Genomic DNA, 23,294 nt, shown 5'->3' on the forward strand with positions numbered 1-23,294 from the left:
CTGCATCGGCATATATGGCGCCGATATGCCACCGATATGATCATTTATTTTTACAGAGCATATAATGCAGATAAAATGGTTGTATATGGTGTGATTTACGTAGTTTGTCCAGCAGAGCATACTCCATTGTTCTCGTGTCTTCACGAGAGTCAAAGCGTTGTCTCTAGGTAAGTTGCTAACTAGTTAGTGAAATAATACATAACTTACTGTACTGTAAAAAACTTACTGTAAAGTTAATAAACAGTGACCCCCCCCCCCCATAAGTTTCCTTTTTCAATATATCCGTCCAGTATAACGAGTGTGTCTATGCACCCCCTTAAAACTGCCATGTCACTCATGCATATCACATCACTCACATCACATATCCTAAATTAGCATAGTTTGTCAGTACAGTCAGTTAACGTAGTAGATTGAAAAGTTGGTATCTTTCTGCAGTCCAATGGACTGCGGTGCGGTGGTGTCCTGAGTCTGTTGAATGGTGATTTAATGCTACGTTGTCACCTAGTTGGTGAAATGCGCTGCTATAAAGTAAATAAATATGTCCCCATCTTTTACTCTTACGAGTTCATCATACTCGTTTGCTACTTTAGTTGGATTTTCATATATAATATAATATAATATAATATAATATAATATAATCAGTATAAGGGTTATATATGGTATTCAATATATAGTACCAGTCAAAAGTTTGGACACAGAAATGGGAAGTAGGGATGGGCATTTCAAGCAAAAATAATATTCGAAAATTGCTTTGAATTATTCGATTATTATTCGAAAATCGCACCCCTCCCCTGCATGCACGCATGCACACACAAACAGAGAGAGAGAGAGGGAGAGAGACCATTCACGCTTTCTATCTGTATTATATTGATAAACTGTTTAATTCATTGGAGAATATGCTGTCTTAACTCAAGCCATATAATGATTGTAATGTGCTAAAACATATTAATATGTTCTTTAATATAAGTGAAAGTAAAATCCGCACGGCCATTCATAACGGTGCGAAGCAGAGCGAGCGTTTTCAATTAATTCCTACGTAGGAATAAACTGAAAACGCTCGCTCTCCACCAGTGGACTATCAGTGTCACTCGCTCGTGGCGTTCGCCTCGCTTTTGTCCAGTCCGCCACCTTATAGTGAACACGCACCATGAATGACCGAGGGGATTTTACTTTCACTTTCAAATTAGCGCCAATTCGGGAGCGGTGACAAGTGCTGATACCGATGTTGTTCCTGAACTCCGGCAACACCGACTATTGCAGCAAGCCTACCTCAAGCCATATTGATTTTATGGCTGCCTAAATGCGTTATAACATTGTGAACAGCTTGAATGACGGCACGTGTGTCGTGTGAACGTTTAACGTCTCTGTTATATGCCACGCTTGTCTATGTTCTGCTGTTGTCTAAGAGTTGATTGACAGCTTTTTAGGTGCGTTATTGGCAGCGCGCGCCACCCTCTGGTTACATGAACGTGTCACCATTGAAAACATGAGGATTTTTTTAAGACGACAATCGCACAGCCTATTCGATATTCTATAATTAAATCAACTAATCGAATATTCTAAAATCGGATGGGATTTTCCCATTTCTAAAAAAATGGGAAGTTTGTCCAAACTTTTGACTGGTACTAAACTACAATATACACATAAAGAATATCAGCCCATATATCGATATCAGACTTCTTTTTTTTTTTTACTTCCTAATATCGGTATCGGCGTCGGCCCCCAAAAAACCATATCGGTCGGGCTCTACTAAAGTATGGTGACAGATGCTGTAGCGCCTTAGTTCAAGCGGCTCGTGAACCGATCATCTCTTCCTACTAGTTCATTTATAGCATCCTTCAGATTCTTATAACCATCTAAAACATATCATATAAAGGCCATTAAGAAGACATTGTCATAATTCATCAACTAGAGTTCATTAGCAATAGCTTGGCATAAATGTGAAATATCCACCGCGTCTCTGCAACGCAAGTGAAAATGTCAGCGGGAGTAAACGCACACAGAACGAGCAACTACGAAATGCGTAGGGCGAGGGGAGATTTTCCAACTAGTTAATCAATCGTGGATGGTTTCATTATCTTGGGCGGATACAAAAGTATAAGAGGATAAAAATAATAAAAGCATATATGTGTCTCCAAATATACTTGGGAGGCTGTTAATATACCTGGGCGGCCCGCCCAAGTAAAGTCTGTGTGGGAAGCACAGCTATTGTGTCGATCACGAGATATTCCTCACAGAATTGAGACACCTAAAACTCCACAGGCGCACATATCTAAGTAAAAGCAAATGTAGCTTTAACATGAAGTTTTTCGATCATCACATGTAGAGGAACTTCGCCAAAAAAGATTTTTCCTCCTACCTCATTACCTTCCTCAGTTATTGCATGTCAAAATTTCATCTTTTATCAGCAGTTTCTCAGCATGAGAATGTCCAAATGTAATAATTTTAAGTTTTCTATGAAACAGTACCAACCTTTTGCCTCTCCTTGCTATAGTTTTGGAGTTATGAGTCTTTTACTTTTTTTGTATGTCACTCAGAAAAATCAACTCTAAAATGCCTTCAGGGCTTAAAGGGTTAACTAGAGAGAGGCTGATGATGGGTTTGACCTATCTGTATCTATAGATCTGTATAATTTATAAAAGCTGAATTTTCCGCAACCATTACTCCAGTCATCACATAAGCTGTTTATTTTGAAGAATTTCATTCATTTGGGTAAAAAACAGACTTGAATCATGCCCCCAACTCTTTCAGTTCTGATCAGGTTTTGAACTAATCGGTGAACAAATTAAATGAAGCTGGAAGTATGCAAGGTATGATCTGCTGACCTAGCCTTGTCACGTTACAAAAATAGCAGGTTATGAGTAACTTTTGAATGCTTGTTTGGGAGCTCCATTTGATTTTTAATTGTAATTTCTACACATTATTACTCTGTGTCTGAATTATGCCTGTCTACTTATGCTGGCATCTCTGTAATCAGTCAGTAATTCTTGGTTCAGAGAAGAGTTGCTAAGGCCTTGACAATGGATGCAGTGAAAAGAAGTCAAGAGCCCTCTCTTCACTTAATTATATGCTTCCCTTTTCTGCAGCTGTGCTGATAGGAGAGGCCATTCTTCAGAATCCTTGGCTGCCATATCTGTGTCTCTGTATCCGAGACAGATAGTGTCATAAACGTTCACAGAGGTTGATGTACACCACACAGAAGGAAGCGTCTCTGAGAGGCCTCCATCCTGGGAACAGCTTCCAGTTCTTGTAACCTGAGCCCTGAACTTTTTATCTAAAACATTGTCTTTGAACACTAACATCTATCATAGTTCTGCTTAGGACAACATCAATCCTACATTCTGTTCATGTTGATTCATGCATAAGGACACAATGAGTTATCAAATTTTTGTGTTTTATGCTATCTAGCTTTTAAACAAAAGATCTTACAGTGCTTTTCCTTTTTTGGTATTATCATTCTCTCCCACATTCTTTTACGGGTTTGGCCTCTGATATAAGGTTCTCAAATGTTAAACTTTTAGTGAGCAAACTGAACCCAGGTGGAGGAAACCCCATACTGAGGATCTGCCCAGCTCTAGATCCTCTTCGTCCCAGACAGCCCTGACCTCCTGCAGCCAGAACAGGAAAGCAGTCAGCACTATTTTATCTTCATGCATCATCTGTTCCCATAGGTGGACTTAGTCAGATACCCCTGTGATTCATTAAAGGACTGCAGAACAGACTCCTTTCGATGCCTTAAAGGATAATGTAAATTGGTTTTGTCACTCTAAACAGCCTCACTAGTTTTTAAGAGTTTGAATCCTCTCCACAATTCCTTTGTGGATGCAAATTATGTATAAAGCAATCATAATTTTGACTGCTTTAGGGGAGCAGTGTCCAGTATCCAAGCAGCCATTTAAAGCACTGCTGGTATTTTATTTTATTAAAGGTCTTGGATCGATTTCCTGCAGTCTATTCAAACAAGGAGGCATGCAACAAAGCTAATAAAGCTCCCAATATAATGTTAATAAAGAAGCAACCTTTTATTTTCTTTGGTCATTGCATTTTGCTCTATGCGAATATGCCTTTATCACTTGTCATGTTGTAGGTACCAGGAGAAATAATCATATAATTCCTGATCTAAAGTAGTTTTTTTAAATGAGAATATTATTATTATTTATTTATTTATTTATTTATTTATTTATTTTTAAATAAAGGTTTTGTGGGTGGTTTTGGCTGGCAAGAACTGAGAAATTACTCTTTCATATTATCTGTAGCACAAACAGCGCTGAATGAGTTACATGGCAAAATTTCATACTTGGAGTTTAAGAAAAAGTCCCATTCTGTCTTCATTAACTTTTTAAGGGAATAACTTTTTATAGGAATTGCTTCTGTGGAAAAAAAAGATGTCTGTAACCATCATTTTTGGGATAGGTTGGTCAGGTTTATCTTATCTAGTACTTCTTGGTTCCACCAGACACACAAATGCCTGACATTTCAAGGATGGCCTGAACTCAGCAGCTATCTGATACTGCAAGAGCAACAGTTTAACAGTGACGTGAAGTTATTTATCTACATCATTAGCAACATTCTGCAGCAACAGATTCGGGAACTGAGACGCCACCCAAATGATCACTTGGAAGAGATCCCAGGGTGGCTGCGTGTTCGTTTACCCCTGGTTTACAGAAAATGTTTAAGGATGCTGAGAGTTGTTATGCAGTAAAACAAATGAATACATTCACAATATGAGAAATTTTATTTCGCAATAATGATATGTCATGTTACAAACTATTAGGGCTGCCCTGGAGTCAAATTTTTCTGGTCGACTAGTAGTCGTTCATTTTAAGAGATAGTCGACTAATCGCATGTTTATTATTAAACCATATAAATCATCATAAAGAGCCTTTAGTGCCTACATAGCCTAATCAGCGCTCAAGAGCATGCATATATATGCATGTATTTTCGGCCACAGTGATGAAGTCGTTGATGCTGACTTGTCATCTCCGCGGTAGTGGACGAGTCTATATGCACGTTTCATACGGATTACATAACCTAAGAATATTTGTTTTTCAGTTGAATTGGTTCATTTAAAAGTAGACATTTCACTTTCTATAGATATCATTTTCATGTCTCTGAGGCAAGTTTGATGGAAATGATGATGAAAAATTGTATTTTAAGTGCAAGTGATCGCACCGTTCGTGTGATCATAACACCAGTCATGTTAGCTGTCATGCAGTGAACGTGCTACTATTCAGCTTTCACACTCCACACAAACACTTGAATAGCTCACATTTTTCTTGGTTAATGTTAGAGCGAGCGGCCATGTAAAGTTGCTTCTACTTAGATGTTTCAGATGATAAGCCATATTTGAGGTCGATGAATGACAGGCGAGTTTTTGATGTCCTGCCCGATGTACTGTAATTACCACATAGACCAGCCGTTAACAATCTGTCCATCACAGACTGTGTGACTTCACCAATTCTTGTGGATTTTTTTTCTCTCTGTGACCTAATAAGATTTTGGCCAACTAGGCCTCTTTTCATTGACTAACAGTTAGTCGACTATTAGGGGGCAGCCCTACAAAATTTTATTACAAATAATAGGAAAAATACTATAGAACAAAGATACAAATTAAGTAAGTTTAGGTACAGTAGGTTTATTTACCATGTGGTAAGAAATACTACAGAAATTGAATAATCAAAATAAAATAAAAAACTGCATAGTCTTAATTCACTGTATGAATTTAATTTAAATTGATTCTTATTGAAGATACAAAAGTTATTCAGTCTTTTGTTGTTTGATGAACATTAATGACACTGATGGCAGCAGGTATATTAGGCTGCTGTCACTTTGAGACCAAATGCTCGGAGTAATATAATGACATGCATTTGGTTTTCACCCAACTGTTCACGTTCACTTAGACAGACATAAGACATAATCAACTGTGGTTGTGAATATTCCAAACGATGGCCATTTTGACATAATTGTATGTATTTGACCATTCAAGTGATATAAGCTGCGAAAAGAAATTAAATTCATACTTCTTGCTGTCTTAGAGTGGTGTCGTTCTCTGTGTCCCTTTCTTTATCTTCTCATGCGTGATACTTCACTCTAAATGTCTATAACTTTAAGTATTACTGTGCTGCATCATGAATATATTTGCATACTGCAATATAATCAATATAGCAAAATCTGATTACTTTATATCATCCCATATCGTCCCACTTTACATCATATATCTGATACACTTTATATCGTCTCCACGATATATCATCATACTGCCCAGCCCTGCTTCAGTGTGATGCACAAAACCATCCTGAGTACTGTGTATTTGGTTTTGTAACTGATTTATAATGCGGAGGAAGTAGTTTACTTTATGAGCTTATTGAATCAGAGGTCCTGCTTGAGGAGGAGGCTGCAGGACATTAAGTATTACATTGAATCTGCTGATCTGTGTCTATTCGGATTGTTCTGTCTCTGCCGCTTCACACTGGGCATGACCTGAGCCCACTGTGGCCAGTATTGGCCATAGTCTCTTAAGATTCAAAACCCAATTAATTGTTTGATTAAAATGAGCTGAAATTACAGAGATCAGTGCTCTTAAAGCATGATTTCTCATGCACAGGGTAATGTTCTTGCAAGTATTTCTGACATATACCTGAGTTGTCATTTAACTGTTTGTGCCTGGGAAATGAAACTCATAAGCAGGGCAGAGTTTGGGTCACACTGAAGCTACCACATCCAGTGCTTCCCACACATAGAATTTAATTAGGCGGGCCACCCAGGTATATTAATGGCCGCCCAAGTATATTTGAAGACATATTTTGGCTTTTATGATTTTTATCCTTTTATACTTTATCCATCCGAGATGATGAAACCATCCGTGATTGAATCTGTGTGCACGAGAACTGACTACTCCCACTGACATTCCCACGTGCGCTGCAGAGACAAGGTGGATATGTCACAATGGCGGCGCTGTTGTGCGTTATACAGGCTCACGCAACAGCGCTTCAGACTGCTTCAAAGTGATTCCCAGTCAGTCAATAGCACACATTTATGCCAAGTGATTGCTAATGAACTCTAGTTGATGAATTATGACAATGTCTACTTTTATGGCCTTTATATAATGTTTTAGAGATGGTTGTAAGAATGCATATTTTATCTCTCTCATCTGAAGGATCAGCCCGCAATAGACATTTCAAAATAAGTGTCCCTGTGTATTTCGGGCTTGTTTATAATTAAAAGTCACATTATTGGTATTTTGGTTACACAATAAATAATAGTATTTAATTTGATTTCTATTTAATTCATAGTAAACTATTGTAGTCTCTGGATGGGATTCTCCCCCACAGGAAGAAACAACTAAAAATATTATTTGTTCAATACATAGATTTTACTGTATCAGTAAAATCTGTGTCCCATTCACTGAGACACTATATGACAAAGCAAGGAGAACTCTACCATTTAAATGCTGTAATTTTGCATAATTTACTATGCATAATAATGCATAATATTAGTATGTAATTAAATGTAATAGTAGCCTATGTAATTAAAATGAATTTCAATAAATAAAAAATAATGTTAAAAATCACACATTATTTGTTCTTTGTCACATGTAGTAGACTATTTTTGTGCTGTGGGTAATAGGAGGATTTTTCACCTGGCTACCACTGCAAGTATATTTCAAACCTGTGGGAAGCACTGACATCAATATCAGTAAAACAACTTTGCGAATCAAAATCCATATCATATACGCAATATGATATATGCCATTTAAAGCCTTTTATAAACCCACCCTCAAATAAGTGGTCACATGACATCCCTTATCTTTCTCTTGCAGAAGTTTAGTATCACTATGAAATAGCTTAAGAAATGATTGCTTGCTTCAGAATTTTCCTATAAACCTTCACTTTTGAAGTTGCAAAACCATTCCGTTTTGTGGAAGACCAACCTGTTTATGAAGTGAGTTTTACAGATGAGTGAAAAACCTACTTTGAATATAGACAAGATTTGACATAATGAGTTTCACAGATGTTTTCTGGCTTGCATTTTAGGCCAACACAGCATTTTCAGTTGGCACTCATTTCCATTGTTTTCCTCCATGCTGTTTTCTTTTACTAAAACTTTCCGACTGTCGAAAAGACCGAATAGTCATAATGTACAATGTTGAGTAAATACACAAATATGATGGTAGGTTGTAATCAGAGGAGAGAAACCTTAAAATAAGTTTTATGGTTTCTTTTGCAGGATTGCATCAGTGTATGTGTCTTCAGTATTTGATAAATTACTTTCTGGTGAAATGTTTTTTTTTTTGTTTTTTTTTTGCTGTTTTAGGTCCTTTTTAAATGTCAACGTGTATTGATTTGAATTAAAGGCTCAGATGAACTTAAATGAAAATGCTGACCTATTTTTCTTCTCTGTCTCTTTTGCAGATCGTGAGGACCAATCAATTCTTTGCACGTGAGTAACCATTAGGTCATCTCTTTTCAGCAGTTACAGGTTACGTCAATCAGTTTGGGCTAATGGAAGTGATGTCACATCCCCAGGGCTGCACAGGAATAAGCTTTTTTGGAATCAAATGTGTACAGCCATTCCTGAAAACATGAGTCATGTATCATTTTGGCATTAAATATCAGTAGCTGCAGCTGTTCGGCTTGTAGAGCATCTCACACTGAGTCAGAGCCACAGCAAATATTTCTAGTCAGTCTATGAGAATTCATCCATAGAAATTTGAGCTCTTGATGCATTAAGCCTGAATTATTGTCTTTGCACATTGTAAATAAGTAAACAGCCTCTCTCGTGTCTTTATAATGTGTCCTTATAACTGTATGAGAGTAGGTTTTTACATCCTCTCTCAAAGTCGACCCCTTCTGACCTACTGATACCACTGCAGCACATGCCATTCTGCACACCCACTGTGATGTCCATGAAGCCATATGTCCATAGAGCTGGAATGCAGGGAATTAAGGAGTCTCACAGTCAATAGACAGAAAAAAGCAGACATATTCTTCTGTGGAATACAAGTTAATTTTAGCACAATGTCCAAGCTGTTCTTTTCATTTTACAGTGAAAATAAATGGTGACTACAGTTCATTGCTTCAGAATACTTTAGGGCTTTTCACACTGCACTTAAACCCTGGGTTATCGCCGTTCTAAACCCCACTTTTAACAGCAGGTATAGAAACATTTCACAATTGTAATTTAGAAGCGGGGTTAGCACCACTTTTTACTAGGCGTTATGAAACCCTGCACCATAGCAGGGTCAGCACTAGTGGTCGACCGATATATCGCCAAGGCCTACATATTTCTCTTTTTTTAAATATCTGCATCGGTCGATAAGTTTTTCTGTTTGGTCGATGTGTTGGACTTTTATTTTGATGGAGCTGAGAATGCTCTGAGAACGGCAGCGCCTGAGCACACAGCACTCCCATTCTCCATCTTCATTAGTTATGGTTTCTGTTTAACAGTTTTGTCTAATACTTACTTGATAGAACTGTTAAACAAATAAAGTAAACTGTATACTAAAAAGTATTATAGCATTTGCTTTTGTATTATTAGTAACAAAAAGCTGAATTTACCATCAGCATTTCTCATTCTCAACGTTCTCATTTACTGTCACCCAGGACTAATTGTTAACCACAGGTAAATTATGAGAATGACCCAGGGTTAACTATTTCAAGTGTGAAAAGCCCTTTGGAGTATAGTGCACAAGTCAAATGGACTACTTTTATGATGCTTTTTTTTTTAAATTACAATCTTTCTTTCTTTCTTTTTTTATTTTATTTTCTTTTTCTTTTTCTTTTTTTTACCTTTTTGGAGCTTGAGGGCCATATCCGCTTTTATTGTATGGAAGGGTCTTAACTTTTAAGGCTCTTAACTTTCTTAAAAGAGAGTTTTATAAACGGGTTGTTAGACAAATAATCAACCATCTATTTGGCGAGGGTGAAATTAGGATAGAATATGCCACCGCTACATTTACATTACGCCTCCACTGTCGTTTTGGTTTTTATAGAAATAAAAACCATTTAATTCAGCTGGATAATGGTTGCCGCCGATCCCTATACGCTGAGTACACGCGATAGCGAAATCGAAAGTAATCGCAAGCGCGATTTCAATACCCCACATTTTGAAAGCGGCTCCCTGATGCATGCAAATATCTACCAATATGAAAGCAATCTTAGGCTGGGCTGTGTAGTTGTAACCATATCTCAACTCTGTATCATGCTTGAAGAAAAATTTGGTCTCTATTTGCACTTTTATGAGAGGACTTAGATAATGATTGCACTTATTGCTTGCACTTAATAAGACTAAGAGAAAACTGTTATTAATTTTTATGGTAACACTTCAAAATAAGGTTTTATTAGTTAACTACTTTAGTTATAAACTAAGAAAGAACTGTACTTCAGCATTTATTAATCTTAATGTTAATTTCAAAATTTAGTAATACATTATTAAAATCAAGAGATGTATTTGTTAACTGTGAACTAACATGAACTAGAACTAACAATGATTGACTATTTTTATTAACTAATATTAACAAAGATTAATAATGTAGCAGATGTATTGCTCATTGTTAGTTCATGTTAGTTAATACATTAATGTTAACAAATGAACATTATTGTAAAATGTTACCATATTTTTATTCTACAAACCCGATTCCAAAAAAGTTGGGACACTGTACAAATTGTGAATAAAAAGGAATGCAATAATTTACAAATCTCATAAACTTATATTTTATTCACAATAGAATATAGATAACATATCAAATGTTGAAAGTGAGACATTTTGAAATGTCATGCCAAATATTGGCTCATTTTGGATTTCATGAGAGCTACACATTCCAAAAAAGTTGGGACAGGTAGCAATAAGAGGCTGGAAAAGTTGGAAAAGTGTACATATAAGGAACAGCTGGAGGACCAATTTGCAACTTATTAGGTCAATTGGCAACATGATTGGGTATAAAAAGAACCTCTCAGAGTGGCAGTGTCTCTCAGAAGTCAAGATGGGCAGAGGATCACCAATTCCCCCAATGCTGCGGCGAAAAATAGGGGAGCAATATCAGAAAGGAGTTTTTTCAGAGAAAAATTGCAAAGAGTTTGAAGTTATCATCATCTATAGTGCATAATATCATCCAGAGATTCAGAGAATCTGGAACAATCTCTGTGCGAAAGGGTCAAGGCCGGAAAACCATACTGGATGCCTGTGATCTTTGGGCCCTTAGATGGCACTGCATCACATACAGGAATGCTACTGTAATGGAAATCACAACATGGGCTCAGGAATACTTCCAGAAAACATTGTCAGTGAACACAATCCACCGTGCCATTCGCCGTTGCCGGCTAAAACTCTATAGGTCAAAAAAGAAGCCATATCTAAACAAGATCCATAAGCGCAGGCGTTTTCTCTGGGCCTAGGCTCATTTAAAATGGACTGTGGCAAAGTGGAAAACTGTTTTGTGGTCAGACAAATCAAAATTTGAAGTTCTTTTTGGAAAACTGGGGCGCCATGTCATCCGGACTAAAGAGGACAAGGATAACCCAAGTTGTTATCAGCGCTCAGTTCGGAAGCCTGCATCTCTGATGGTATGGGATTGCATGAGTGTGTGTGGCATGGGCAGCTTACACATCTGGAAAGGCACCATCAATGCTGAAAGGTATATCCAAGTTCTAGAACAACATATGCTCCCATCCAGACGTCGTCTCTTTCAGGGAAGACCTTGCATTTTCCAACATGACAATGCCAGACCACATACTGCATCAATTACAACATCATGGCTGCGTAGAAGGAGGATCCGGGTACTGAAATGGCCAGCCTGCAGTCCAGATCTTTCACCCATAGAAAACATTTGGCGCATCATAAAGAGGAAGATGTGACAAAGAGGACCTAAGACAGTTGAGCAACTAGAAGCCTGTATTAGACAAGAATGGGACAACATTCCTATTCCTAAAACTTGAGCAACTTGTCTCCTCAGTCCCCAGACGTTTGCAGACTGTTATAAAAAGAAGAGGGGATGCCACACAGTGGTGAACATGGCCTTGTCCCAACTTTTTTGAGATGTGTTGATGCCATGAAATTTAAAATCAACTTATTTTTCCCCTAAAATGATACATTTTCTCAGTTTAAACATTTCTGAATAAAATATTGAAATTTGAAACTTCCACATCATTGCATTCTGTTTTTATTCACAATTTGTACAGTGTCCCAACTTTTTTGGAATTGGGTTTGTATATTTTTATTTCTATGCTCAATTTGTGGAAAGGAGTTCAGTTAGGAGGTCAAAAGTTGTAGAAGCTCATAAATCATGTACAGTTCTAAGGTCTGAAGAGACTCATATGAAATCATACAGGAGAGAAGCCAGTCAGTTGAGTATTGTTGTCTTTTACTGCATATGATAATTCATACTCAAAGTAGAACTGAAATGACATTCATTCCAAGATGATTAGTTAAAACATTTCAAATGCACCTGCGGACTATTTTTAGTCATGTATTTCGTCATTCAGGATTTCTTAAAAATATTGTGTAAAAACCTTGTCTCGTCTCGTGAGCTACCGGTCTCGTCACACCTCTAAAAATCTGCTTAAATTATATTCAACATAACGTGATGCATAAGATTTTGCTATTATATTTCTTTGAATAAAGCCAGTATTAAGTGAATGACTTTACAGGCCTTTGTGGAAAAAGTCTGGCTGTGTTTTTCTAAAGATTTTTTTTCCATTTATGGGCAGATTAGGGAAAAGAATATTTGAATCAGAACAGTATTTCTTTTATCCGTATCATTGTGTTATAAGGTAAAGTAATTAAAACACCATCTTAGGCATTCCAATAATATTAAATAAGACTTTTAATGTTTACATAATAAAAGCCATTGTGTAACACTCCAGTAGTATTGGCCAAATTCTCCTCAATTAGAGTTCTAGCTGCTGAAAGGAACTGCAGCTGGAAAAACAAACGACAGTGCTAGCAGATACAGGATGTAGCCTGATGGCTTATTTAGCTTGAGGAATGCATTGATCATGCAAATATGCATGAGTATGTGCCCAATCTGTTGTTTTGTTTTATTTTATTTTATTTTATTTTATTTTATTTTATTTTATTTTTGGTAAAGCTTCTAAAAAAAGCTGTTGATGTTTGCTTTTGATTGTGATCTTCTTTTGCAGAGGGGAATCCGGTGCTGGAAAGACAGAAAACACTAAAAAAGTCATCCAGTACCTGGCTCATGTTGCATCGTCACACAAGGGAAGGAAAGATCACAACATTCCAGTGAGTTCCTTTTATTTCGGCCATTCTGAATCATTAGGGCCCGAGCACCAAAAGGTGTGAGGACCCTCTTGGAATTGCTTTGTTTATTCATTTTGAAATTCATGTGGAATTCCACCAGTGATATAGGTGTTTATTGACATGCCTTCTTAAAGAAACAACAACAAACAATGAACAAAAACAAAGTGGGATGTGTTGCAATGGGAAAAGTAAACTAATCATCTCTTTATGAGAGGGTTTTACCAATTTTAGATGGTTAGACAAAGTCAATCAGCGTGAGCTGCTCATAATGTCACATATACATATGCTTTGCAAATCATATTAGTCTAACTTATCTGTAATGCATTTACAGCTGAAGCTCTCACAAAGTAATCTATTTTATCTTAGACACATTAGTCACAGTGACATCAGGGTGCTTTTGCTAGAAGAGTAATTTTAACCAAATTAACACACATCAGTGGATAACATGCACTTGTATGTCATGGATAGTGTTGTGTGTAGATTCTAATGTACTAGTAATGTTGGCTAGATGTTCATCAAGTAATAACTATTGGCTCTGACGTGTGTATAAGTAGTACACATGGGTCTGTATAAGAAATCATCTTAAAAGTCTGCAGTGCTGGCCTGATAACATGTGTTTCCTTCAAAAATATATGAAAGCATGCTGAACAATTTTACATGCTGCAGTTATTGGTCTTACTGTATTCGCATGGCCAAATTTATGCAACATACTAAAGGCTTAGATCTTTCCCGTGGTCTAAGATACTTGCAGAATGTGGCCCTGATGCCTTCTAACATATTACATTTGTTTATTACATACAAACAGCCAGAATCACCTAAAGCAGTCAAACTCCAGGCAAGTTCCCTTTAAGCTTTTTATACCTGCTTTGCTTGTGCATGCAAAACTAACCTGCTGTATAAACATGAATGGAATGTAGCCTATCCAAAGTGAATTTTTCTGCACTCTGGGATATTCTTGATTAAAATAAACGGGTTTGAATGGTTTACTTTTGATTTATTTGTGCACAATTTGTCACATGTGCTAAATAGTTTTGAATGTATGCAACCTTCAAAATGTGTACAATTATTTTAAACAACTTTAGTGTTGGATAAAACATACTAGAGATTAACCTAGGTAACATGCCTAGTTGGCTTGGGGCATAGTGGTGGTATATTTATGCTTGCATGATGTGAAAACCTGTCATTTTATTGAAATTTTATCTTTAACAGTCTGTAAGTAATGAGTTTATCATACAATCTGATGTGTAATGAAAGGTTCAGACTACATAATATTTTTTTTATTACAATAGTCACTGATTATGCGATTTTTTTTTTTTTTTTTTTTTTTTTTTTTTTTTGACTCCTAAATTTTTGTGTCATGGATAATGATCAATGACCAATCATCGCTTGCCATCTTTAACGACGTGCTTGATGTCATTGAGAAGGCGGAATTATTGACGTACTTCCAGAATCAAGAATGATTTTCAAACAGGCTACAGAAGCGGCGTGTTAGATTAATGATAATTCCAGTACTCCCCTTTTTACTGAAGCATCTCTGTTATTGTTTGCCAGCTTTTATCTTTTTTTCATTCTGTCATGGTAGTCCCTCGAGGAAACATCATAAAGGCAGGAGGATTGTTACCATAGCTTCACAATCCTTTCCTCTATTACATAAATCCACCAAGCAGCACCAATACTAGGGCTCCCCCCTAATATTTAACTAATTATTAGTCGACTAGAAAGAGGCTCAGTCGACCAAAAATTTTATTAGTCACAGAAAAAAGGGGGCATGACATGGAGGCGTCGGCGCAATAACAGCGGAAACAATTTTTGGTCATACAGATGACACAAATACATCATTAGAAACTGTGAAGGGTTACTTTTATTTGTGTAAACTCACAATAACAAGAAAACGTTGTGCCTTTGTAAAGTATAGAAAACAAATAGGATGCGTTTCTGCTGTCTTGGTCTATGTGAACTTGAGTGCGTCTATAAAATAAACCAAAACTCAGTGTATATTTGCCTCACAGACATGAGAAATATATCTATAGAAAGCTTGAAATGTCGAATGATTGTCAACCAATTCAAGTTGAAAACAAATATTCTCCAATTATGTAGTCCGTATGAAACGTGCATAGGTCTACAGAGTATCTCTACAGCTGAAAACACAGTCTCCTTGCTGTGTCCCCATATATATGTGCAATTAAAGGCTCATTATTATGATTTACACGGCTAATTAATAAATGTGCGATTAGTCGACTAATCGCTTAAATTAACGACTACAGGTTGACTGCAAAAATCTTTAGTCGAGGGCAGCCCTAACCAATACCATCGTCTCTCTTTCGTTTCGCCATGTTTGAAAGCTGTGTATAGAAGAGCCTCTGTGCTCCCATTGGTCAGTGCCACAGATGTGATGGATTTTGTTGTGGAGGACCTCAAAAAGAATTAAACATGCTAGTCTCTGTCGGGACGTTGAGACCCGGCGTCAATTGTCATCCAGTATGACACGCTATATGAGAAAACGATTGATTCTTGCATCGCTGTGGCCATTGTCGCTTTACGAATCGCCATGACACCCTACATCAAACAGTTCATGCCAAAATCGGCCTGATATTGTGTAGTCTGAAACTGGCATAAGAATAATTGTGTTACAGATCCTTGCATGTTTAAAGATTTTGTATCAAAAGAACTCATGAAAGCCGAGATTTTTTGCACCACACATATAGTTCAGTTCTGTTGTTTAGAACAGCAACATTTTAAACCAGCAAAAGCCTTGATCCCAAACTGAGAATGCATCCTTCAGATATGTTCACAACACATTTTGTTCAACTTATAAATCACCCCTTGTTGAGTGTTCTGTCTCTCATGTGTTTGTGTGCATTTCCCTCTGTGACATTAATACCTCTGTTTCCATTATAATGATTTGATTACAGAACGGAATCCTGTTTTATGTGAGTAGCTTGTAGTCCCTTGTTTTTCCCCTGTTTTCTTTTTTATATATCACCACTTCTTTTATGGGCACAATAAACCTGTACTTTTTATTTTACTCTCATCTTTTGTTTATTTATTTGTTTTTACTAATGACTTCTCATTCTGCTGTATAACATCTGCTTTCTTAATTATTCTTTTCTGTTCTCAGTGGATCCAATTTACTATACTTTTGGGGTGATGTCAAGTAATTTCCGTAAAACTTTACACTGTGTTGCATGTAAAAATACTGCATTATGGTTCTGTGGTCATGGTGCTTAATTCCCATTTCTCAAGTCACGTTACCTTGCTCCATCCGTACAGTTAGAAGGTTCTGGAATGTCTATTTACAAAGAGCTCTGCTACAAAGAGCTCAAATACCAGTAGTTCTTGGCATATTTTCTGTAATGATTTGAAGTGACTTTTTGACATGTAATCTTATCAGACCAGAAGTTGTCATTGCTAATGCAATTTTGTCATATTAATGGTTCATTTATCTCCTATTTAGATGAGAGCGAAACCTGTTACTGTTCTTATAAAGCTTCATTACTAATGCTTTTTAAAAAGTTAATTGTTCTGACTTTAGTTATTGACTTGTGCTCTCAGATATACCCAGATATGTTAAAACAATTCAGCAATTACTAAACAGAGAAATGGATTCATCTTGTAGTCTATTTTAGGCTCTTTATAATAATATTAAATTTTAAAACTTTAAACCACAAAATTCCCTCGACTGTACCCACTATTCTGCTCGTTTTGGTTACGTAAAGAGAACAGTGTGTAAAATCACAGTGGTCATTCTTTCTCATTTGTGCTGTGATGTTCCTGTCTCATGACAACAGCAAGAACAATGGGACACCTGTCCAAACTTCCTATCAGATGGACATGGACAACACCGAGGGTGGCTAGGGGGAATAAAGGGGTGGATGTTCCAGATTTGTTGCTGGGGGAGCTGTGATGTGGCGCAGTGGGGCTTTGGGCGTCTGTCGTTGCTAATTTGAGGAGTTTCCTGTCCATTCCCTCAGTGCCTGTATTTCAGGCAGCCAGGGAGAATTTGCACAAAAACCCTCTCATGGCTACCCAGGCTTTAATTAGGTTTGTAGGTTAGTGTATTTTTACTTCATGTAGATGATCTGCTTCTGGTTTGAGGGTCAAATGAAGAGAAATGGCTTTGCTGTAGATACAAGCTGATTGTTGTTAGCCATATAACATCTCAACAAAATACTGTAAAGAATGCTGTAAATAGATTCAATTTGTGTTGTAGATGATATGGAAAATTTAGTTTGGAATTATTCATCCCCCTCAAATTTACGTGTGTTTAAAAGGGGGATGAACTGATTAATCCGTGATAGTTGGGTTAAACCTTACAACTTGTACAACCCAGGATGGTCTGAAGTGTGCTGTTTAGATAGAAGACTTTGGCTTTCACTCTGTTTGTTGATGTTAACTGGCAAATATTCACTGGGTTTCTTGTCAAGGTTTCCCAAAGAATTTTTACACACATTATTTTATTGCTCTTATTTCAGTTACACACCACCTTTGAACCTCAGTTGCATCTGTTCTTGTATGAAACTTAATTTAATCATGTGTCTCAATAGTTAGTTTTTTCTAACCAGTGGTTGTTGCATTACAGGGAGAGTTAGAACGTCAACTTCTGCAGGCAAACCCTATTCTGGAATCTTTTGGGAATGCCAAGACAGTGAAAAATGACAACTCTTCACGCTTTGTAAGTTTTTCTATTATGACTGATCTGATAATTTCACTATTGTTTTTCACACCGTAACATTACTTTGAACATTGCCGCAATGTTTTGTTACTTTCTTGTTACATTTTGGCAATTATATTTATTAAGCTTATTGTTAGGTTTTTTTGACTCTGCATGTAGCATCTGGAAAGGGCCATTTAGGTACACACTCACCAAAATCCACATTCAGCATTCTGAAAGAGCTAGGCGTCTGTCTTGCATCTACTCCTCTGGCCATCTGATTGAGTTTTTGCTGGCATGCTTTAAAGTCAGCAGAAAGCTTTTAAGCATACAAACAAATCAAAAGCCGTAGAGGAATTTGATTCTTCTAGCCTTTCTTTAGGTAATTATTTTGGGGACATTTGCTGCAAATAAGCATGTCTTTTAGCCACTTATGCATGTTTTGAGTACCGTTTCCTTTTAAATAGAGCTATTTAAATATGCTGCATATCACGTACACATAAGCCGCTCTGTTCAAAAAAATGAAAAAGACAGTCATCTGTTCAAATGGATTCTTAGAAATGTTAATTAGGACCATAAAATATAATCATAGTTATGACGTAATGGTATGGCTTATAAAGCATGACCAGTATAACATATCATGTAAAAAAAATATGCATCTTAAATATTTGTTTTTCCACAGGGCAAGTTCATCCGCATCAACTTTGATGTAACCGGTTACATTGTGGGGGCCAACATTGAAACCTGTATCCTGATCTGATAACTGTTCAGTTACATTTGAGTAATGCTGCAAACAGCTGTGAAGTCAAGGCGAGCCTTCATTAACAATGATATGGGTGAATTTCTGTGTCTTTATTATCAGCAGAAATAATTGTATTCAAATGAACTTTCTATGTGCTTTTAGACCAGTGAAACCATTTTAAACTGTTACGATGGCTTCAATTAGTATGCCAGTTTTGCCAGGAACCACATCTTAAGTTTGCTTTGAGGGTTATGTAGATATTTAATAAATAAAATTCAAAACAAACAAATTATGATATATACACAAGTTTTATTGCATTTAAATAAAGTGCCATAAAAAAGCTGTACAATAGCCCATCATGATGTAAATGATTTGACACAGTGAACAGTGAGCTGTAAAATAGGCTTTTCTTGCCCTTAACTCAGTCTCAAGATCTTCTTGAAAAGTCCAGGGCCATTCGCCAAGCCAAAGATGAACGCACCTTCCACGTCTTCTACCAGCTGTTGGCTGGTGCTGGGGAACATCTGAGATGTGAGTATTTTTTGTTACGTAGTTACAGCTTGATTAGTAAGAGTTTTTAATTATGAGATCCCTTATTCTAAGTGCAAGGTCAACATGGACATGCTTGTTTCCTGTGTCATGAAGCAGGCTTTGGGTATTTTGAATGTGTGAAGGTATCTGCCTGATTATGGAGAGTTTGATGCAGTGTGGTGTCTAAAGGCTGCAGCTGTTTTATTAATGCTCTTGTTCTTCTGGCAGCTGATCTACTCCTGGAGGGCTTCAATAACTACCGCTTCCTCTCCAATGGTAACATTCCCATTCCTGGCCAACAGGACAAGGACAATTTCCAAGAGACCATGGAAGCAATGAATATTATGAGCTTCTCTCATGATGAAATCTTATGTAAGCATACATGAAACAAACACACCTCTACTAAATTGTCTATTTACTGCTGGTTTTATATATGTTTACTAGTAAATTATCATAAACACATGCTGCCATTTCCTTGTAAGGAGCTTTAAGGAAAACGTTTCTTATATTTCTTCACTTTAAAAAAAAAAAAAAAATCTTTTTACTATTGCATTTAAAATGGTCCTTCAGTGATTTACAGTACAAATGTTCTGTGTAGTCTCTTAATTAATGAGTACATAACTGCATGCATTGAAAAAAAAAAAAAAAATTCAATTTAATAAAATCAATATAATAATATTTATAAATTATTGATTTAAAAAAGTTTAATGTGTATTTTGATGCAATTTCAAAAATGTAAAATGTTTGTGAGTGAATAAAATTGCTGCATGCATAAATCAACCTGTCCAGTTTAACGCTGTAATCGATTGACAGTCCTAATAATAAGTATACAAGAATCAGCAAAAAAAGGTTAAAATCGTTTTAGATTGAGTCTAAGCTTGCCACACCGCAGGACATCGACTTTCCAAAAATATTTTGTGTCTACTACCCACATACTGTTGACTGTCTTGTCCTTGTTTTTCTGTCAATGCAGCACTGCTTAAGGTGGTATCAGCTGTCTTGCAGTTTGGTAACATTGTGTTCAAAAAGGAGAGAAACACTGATCAGGCCTCCATGCCAGAAAACACAGGTACCTCATACTTTCTCATCTGGGTTTTTTACAGGTTTCAAAAATGCATAAAGCCTTATTTTAGCACCGAGATAATGTTTCTTTTTTCAGTAATGGAAAGTAATCTATTATGTGCCTCAATAACTCTGTAAATCTTTTGGCAGTGCATTAGCATAAAAGTGTTTTTGGTATCCAGAGTACCCTTTGGTCTAAACTCCTGCACCATATGGTTTTGTGCAGTTCTCCAATGCACTGTTTTGACAAATTACCCGTTGGATTTCTCTTGGGCTTCCATGGTGACAGCTTGAATGGTTTTTGGATGCATTTCATATTAAAAGAAAATACCAGAATAGTTGTGCTAAGTTGTGTTAAATCAAACGTGTTTACATAAGAGTCCCAAAAGCGACTGTTTTACCGTCATGATGCATTCCAGCAAGCTTACTCCACTGACATTTTGATTAATTCATTTTTATCATCACCGTTCATGGTAAGATATTGAAACTTTCATCTGTTCAAGCCACCAATTTGTTTCATTCATGACATGAAGCTGGAAAGTTATAGTCCTGCTGGTGGTCCAAAGGGGGATCTCTTGGAGTTTGTTTGGCTGCTAAATGTGCTGTAAGGTTTTAGAAGTCAGTAAATTGCTATAACGACCTAACTTATTTCAAATATCTCTTATACTCATGAGCAAATATGTCTTATAATAACTTCTTGCACTGCCATTTAAGTGCATAAGGGAAGCTCCTAAAATCCTATTAATTGAAATAGAATGTCACCATTTTTGGTCAGTTTGCTTTACAGATGACCATTTTCTGAACAAGTGTTTTATTTTTCTTCTGTTTTTCAGCTGCTCAAAAACTTTGCCATCTGCTCGGCATGAATGTCATGGAGTTCACACGTGCCATCCTGTCTCCAAAAATCAAAGTGGGCAGAGATTCTGTACAAAAAGCCCAAACTAAAGAACAGGTAATGAACTATTCAGTTCTCCACTGTATATCTGTCAGAGCAGCCTCCCTCCTATCTATGAAATAATGTTTTCATTAGTGTTTTACCTCTCTGCCCCTGTCAGGCCTGATCGTTGACCAGTGCTATACTTTTGTACGGCACATTTCCTTTTCACCTCTGTGTCCATTTACAACAATAGGCTGATTAATGTCCTGTCGTTAAAATGTCATCATAACAAAGTCCACAGATGGGAGAGTGTAGGAATTTTCAAAAACTTCCACTGTAGGGTCCTTTCAGGTTTTGCACACTTTATAGTGTAATCATAATGCATATTTTTGTAAATCAGATGTATGTCACTTTTTTTTTTTTTTTTTTTTTTTTCCTGATCCTGTCTCTCTGTTCCTCTGACCAGGCTGATTTTGCAGTGGAAGCTCTGGCCAAGGCCACATACGAACGGTTGTTCCGTTGGCTTGTTCACCGAATTAATAAAGCTCTGGACAGAACCAAGCGCCAGGGAGCTTCCTTTATTGGCATCCTGGACATTGCTGGCTTTGAGATATTCCAGGTGTGGCTTCCTCGGATTTAGTGCTCAGCTATCTCTTATGCTAAATCATAAATATTAATCACTATACTGCAACAAATTAGAGGTCATATGTTACCAGGTTTTCTAAAAATGCAGGCAATGCAAAAACCTGTATTTTTTGGTTAAAAAAAGGATATTATTTGGGACCAAATTTGATTTGCATATAGTTTACCACAGATTTAGCAGGTTTTATACCACAGATTTAGAGGGTTTTGTTTCATCACTAATTAAAAACAACTATTGTACAAAATGATGGGATTTCTATTGAGGGAATAATGTGTATAAGTTCTTAGGAGGTTATACTATAGCATGGTAACATGCAAAACTCAAAGTTTCACGACATCTTCACGACAACCCATCAAAATAAAAGTTTGGTTTAACTTAAAGAAATTGTGACAGAATTATATTACTATAGTGCAATAGAATTTTATTCTTAAAGTAACAATACAATTTTTGTAACAGATTTATTAAGAAATATCAATATTTTACTAGTACACCTCTACAAATAAAAATGAATGGCAATTTTTTTTTTAATTTGATTTACTTTTTAAAAGGTTAATTGAATTAAATAAAAAAATTAAAACGGACAACACAGAATTTCAGAAAAACATTTATTAACATATTATATTTTTTACAAATAAATTATTAAATTCTTAGTTTTATGAATTCAAATTATTAGACATGCTTTTTGATTATTAAAATGTAATTAAACCATTAAAACACAATCCAGAAAAATTAAAAAAGAAAACAGAATTTGGAAGAAAAAAATCTGAAAATGTAACTTTTGTTAAACCTTTTAATAAATTGTTTTTAAATTTGAATTCAATTTGAAAACGAATTTGTGAAATAAATAAAACAGATTTCATAGGGCCCATTTTGTGCCATTAAGGTGGTTTCTTCCTTCAAATTGTGCTTGAGGATGTCTTTGCTATCTTGGTGTTGGGCATTGCTTCGGATAAGATGCAGTAATATAATTATCTTATAGTTAGGAAGAAATAAGGTTTACAGTAAACTGTAATTGGATACCCACTCATAGCTATAATATTCAGTTAAGTGATATTGATATTGATGATACTGATATTGGTTAAAGAATCAATTATGTATACTTTGGGACTAAAATGCTATGGACAAAAACAATTTGATCATTTTATTGCTCTCTCCATCTTTCGGCAGCTGAACTCATTTGAGCAGCTCTGCATCAACTACACCAACGAGAAGCTTCAGCAGCTGTTCAACCACACCATGTTCATCTTGGAGCAGGAGGAGTACCAGCGTGAAGGCATCGAATGGAGCTTCATCGACTTCGGCCTTGACCTGCAGCCCTGTATTGACCTCATCGAGAGACCGGTAAGCTCCTGCACCAGCTCTTTTATACATATTTTTTTACTGCAGTTGTGTTTGTCCTTGATTTCTTTTTTCTGGGTTATGAATATTTTCTACCCCAAGCATTTGCAGAATTTAATGTGATTTCTAGTTACTGTGCAATTAAAAATGCTTTTAGTGTTTTCTTTCAGCTTTTCTCTAGTTGTTTTGATCA

The 23,294-nt window shown here is 36.4% G+C and overlaps 1 protein-coding gene across 4 annotated transcripts in view; it reads left to right on the forward strand.

The window, feature by feature from the left end:
- myh10 (myosin, heavy chain 10, non-muscle) overlaps positions 1 to 23,294 on the forward strand; it is a 72,866-nt gene that overhangs the window by 21,100 nt on the left and 28,472 nt on the right. For 2 of the 4 annotated variants that reach the window (XM_048200339.1, XM_048200340.1), the window contains exons 4-15: positions 8,412 to 8,439; positions 13,137 to 13,239; positions 14,063 to 14,092; positions 16,170 to 16,187; positions 17,837 to 17,929; positions 18,591 to 18,654; positions 19,083 to 19,181; positions 19,410 to 19,553; positions 20,155 to 20,250; positions 21,077 to 21,195; positions 21,587 to 21,739; positions 22,931 to 23,104. In XM_048200339.1, the coding sequence (XP_048056296.1) occupies positions 8,412 to 8,439; positions 13,137 to 13,239; positions 14,063 to 14,092; positions 16,170 to 16,187; positions 17,837 to 17,929; positions 18,591 to 18,654; positions 19,083 to 19,181; positions 19,410 to 19,553; positions 20,155 to 20,250; positions 21,077 to 21,195; positions 21,587 to 21,739; positions 22,931 to 23,104 (1,121 nt within the window). The remainder of the gene's footprint in view (positions 1 to 8,411; positions 8,440 to 13,136; positions 13,240 to 14,062; positions 14,093 to 16,169; positions 16,188 to 17,836; positions 17,930 to 18,590; positions 18,655 to 19,082; positions 19,182 to 19,409; positions 19,554 to 20,154; positions 20,251 to 21,076; positions 21,196 to 21,586; positions 21,740 to 22,930; positions 23,105 to 23,294) is intronic. The other 2 variants (XM_048200341.1, XM_048200342.1) reach the window with 2 other exon arrangements.

Source organism: Megalobrama amblycephala, linkage group LG8 (assembly GCF_018812025.1).
Source record: "Megalobrama amblycephala isolate DHTTF-2021 linkage group LG8, ASM1881202v1, whole genome shotgun sequence".
NCBI classification, from domain to species: Eukaryota; Metazoa; Chordata; class Actinopteri; order Cypriniformes; family Xenocyprididae; genus Megalobrama; species Megalobrama amblycephala.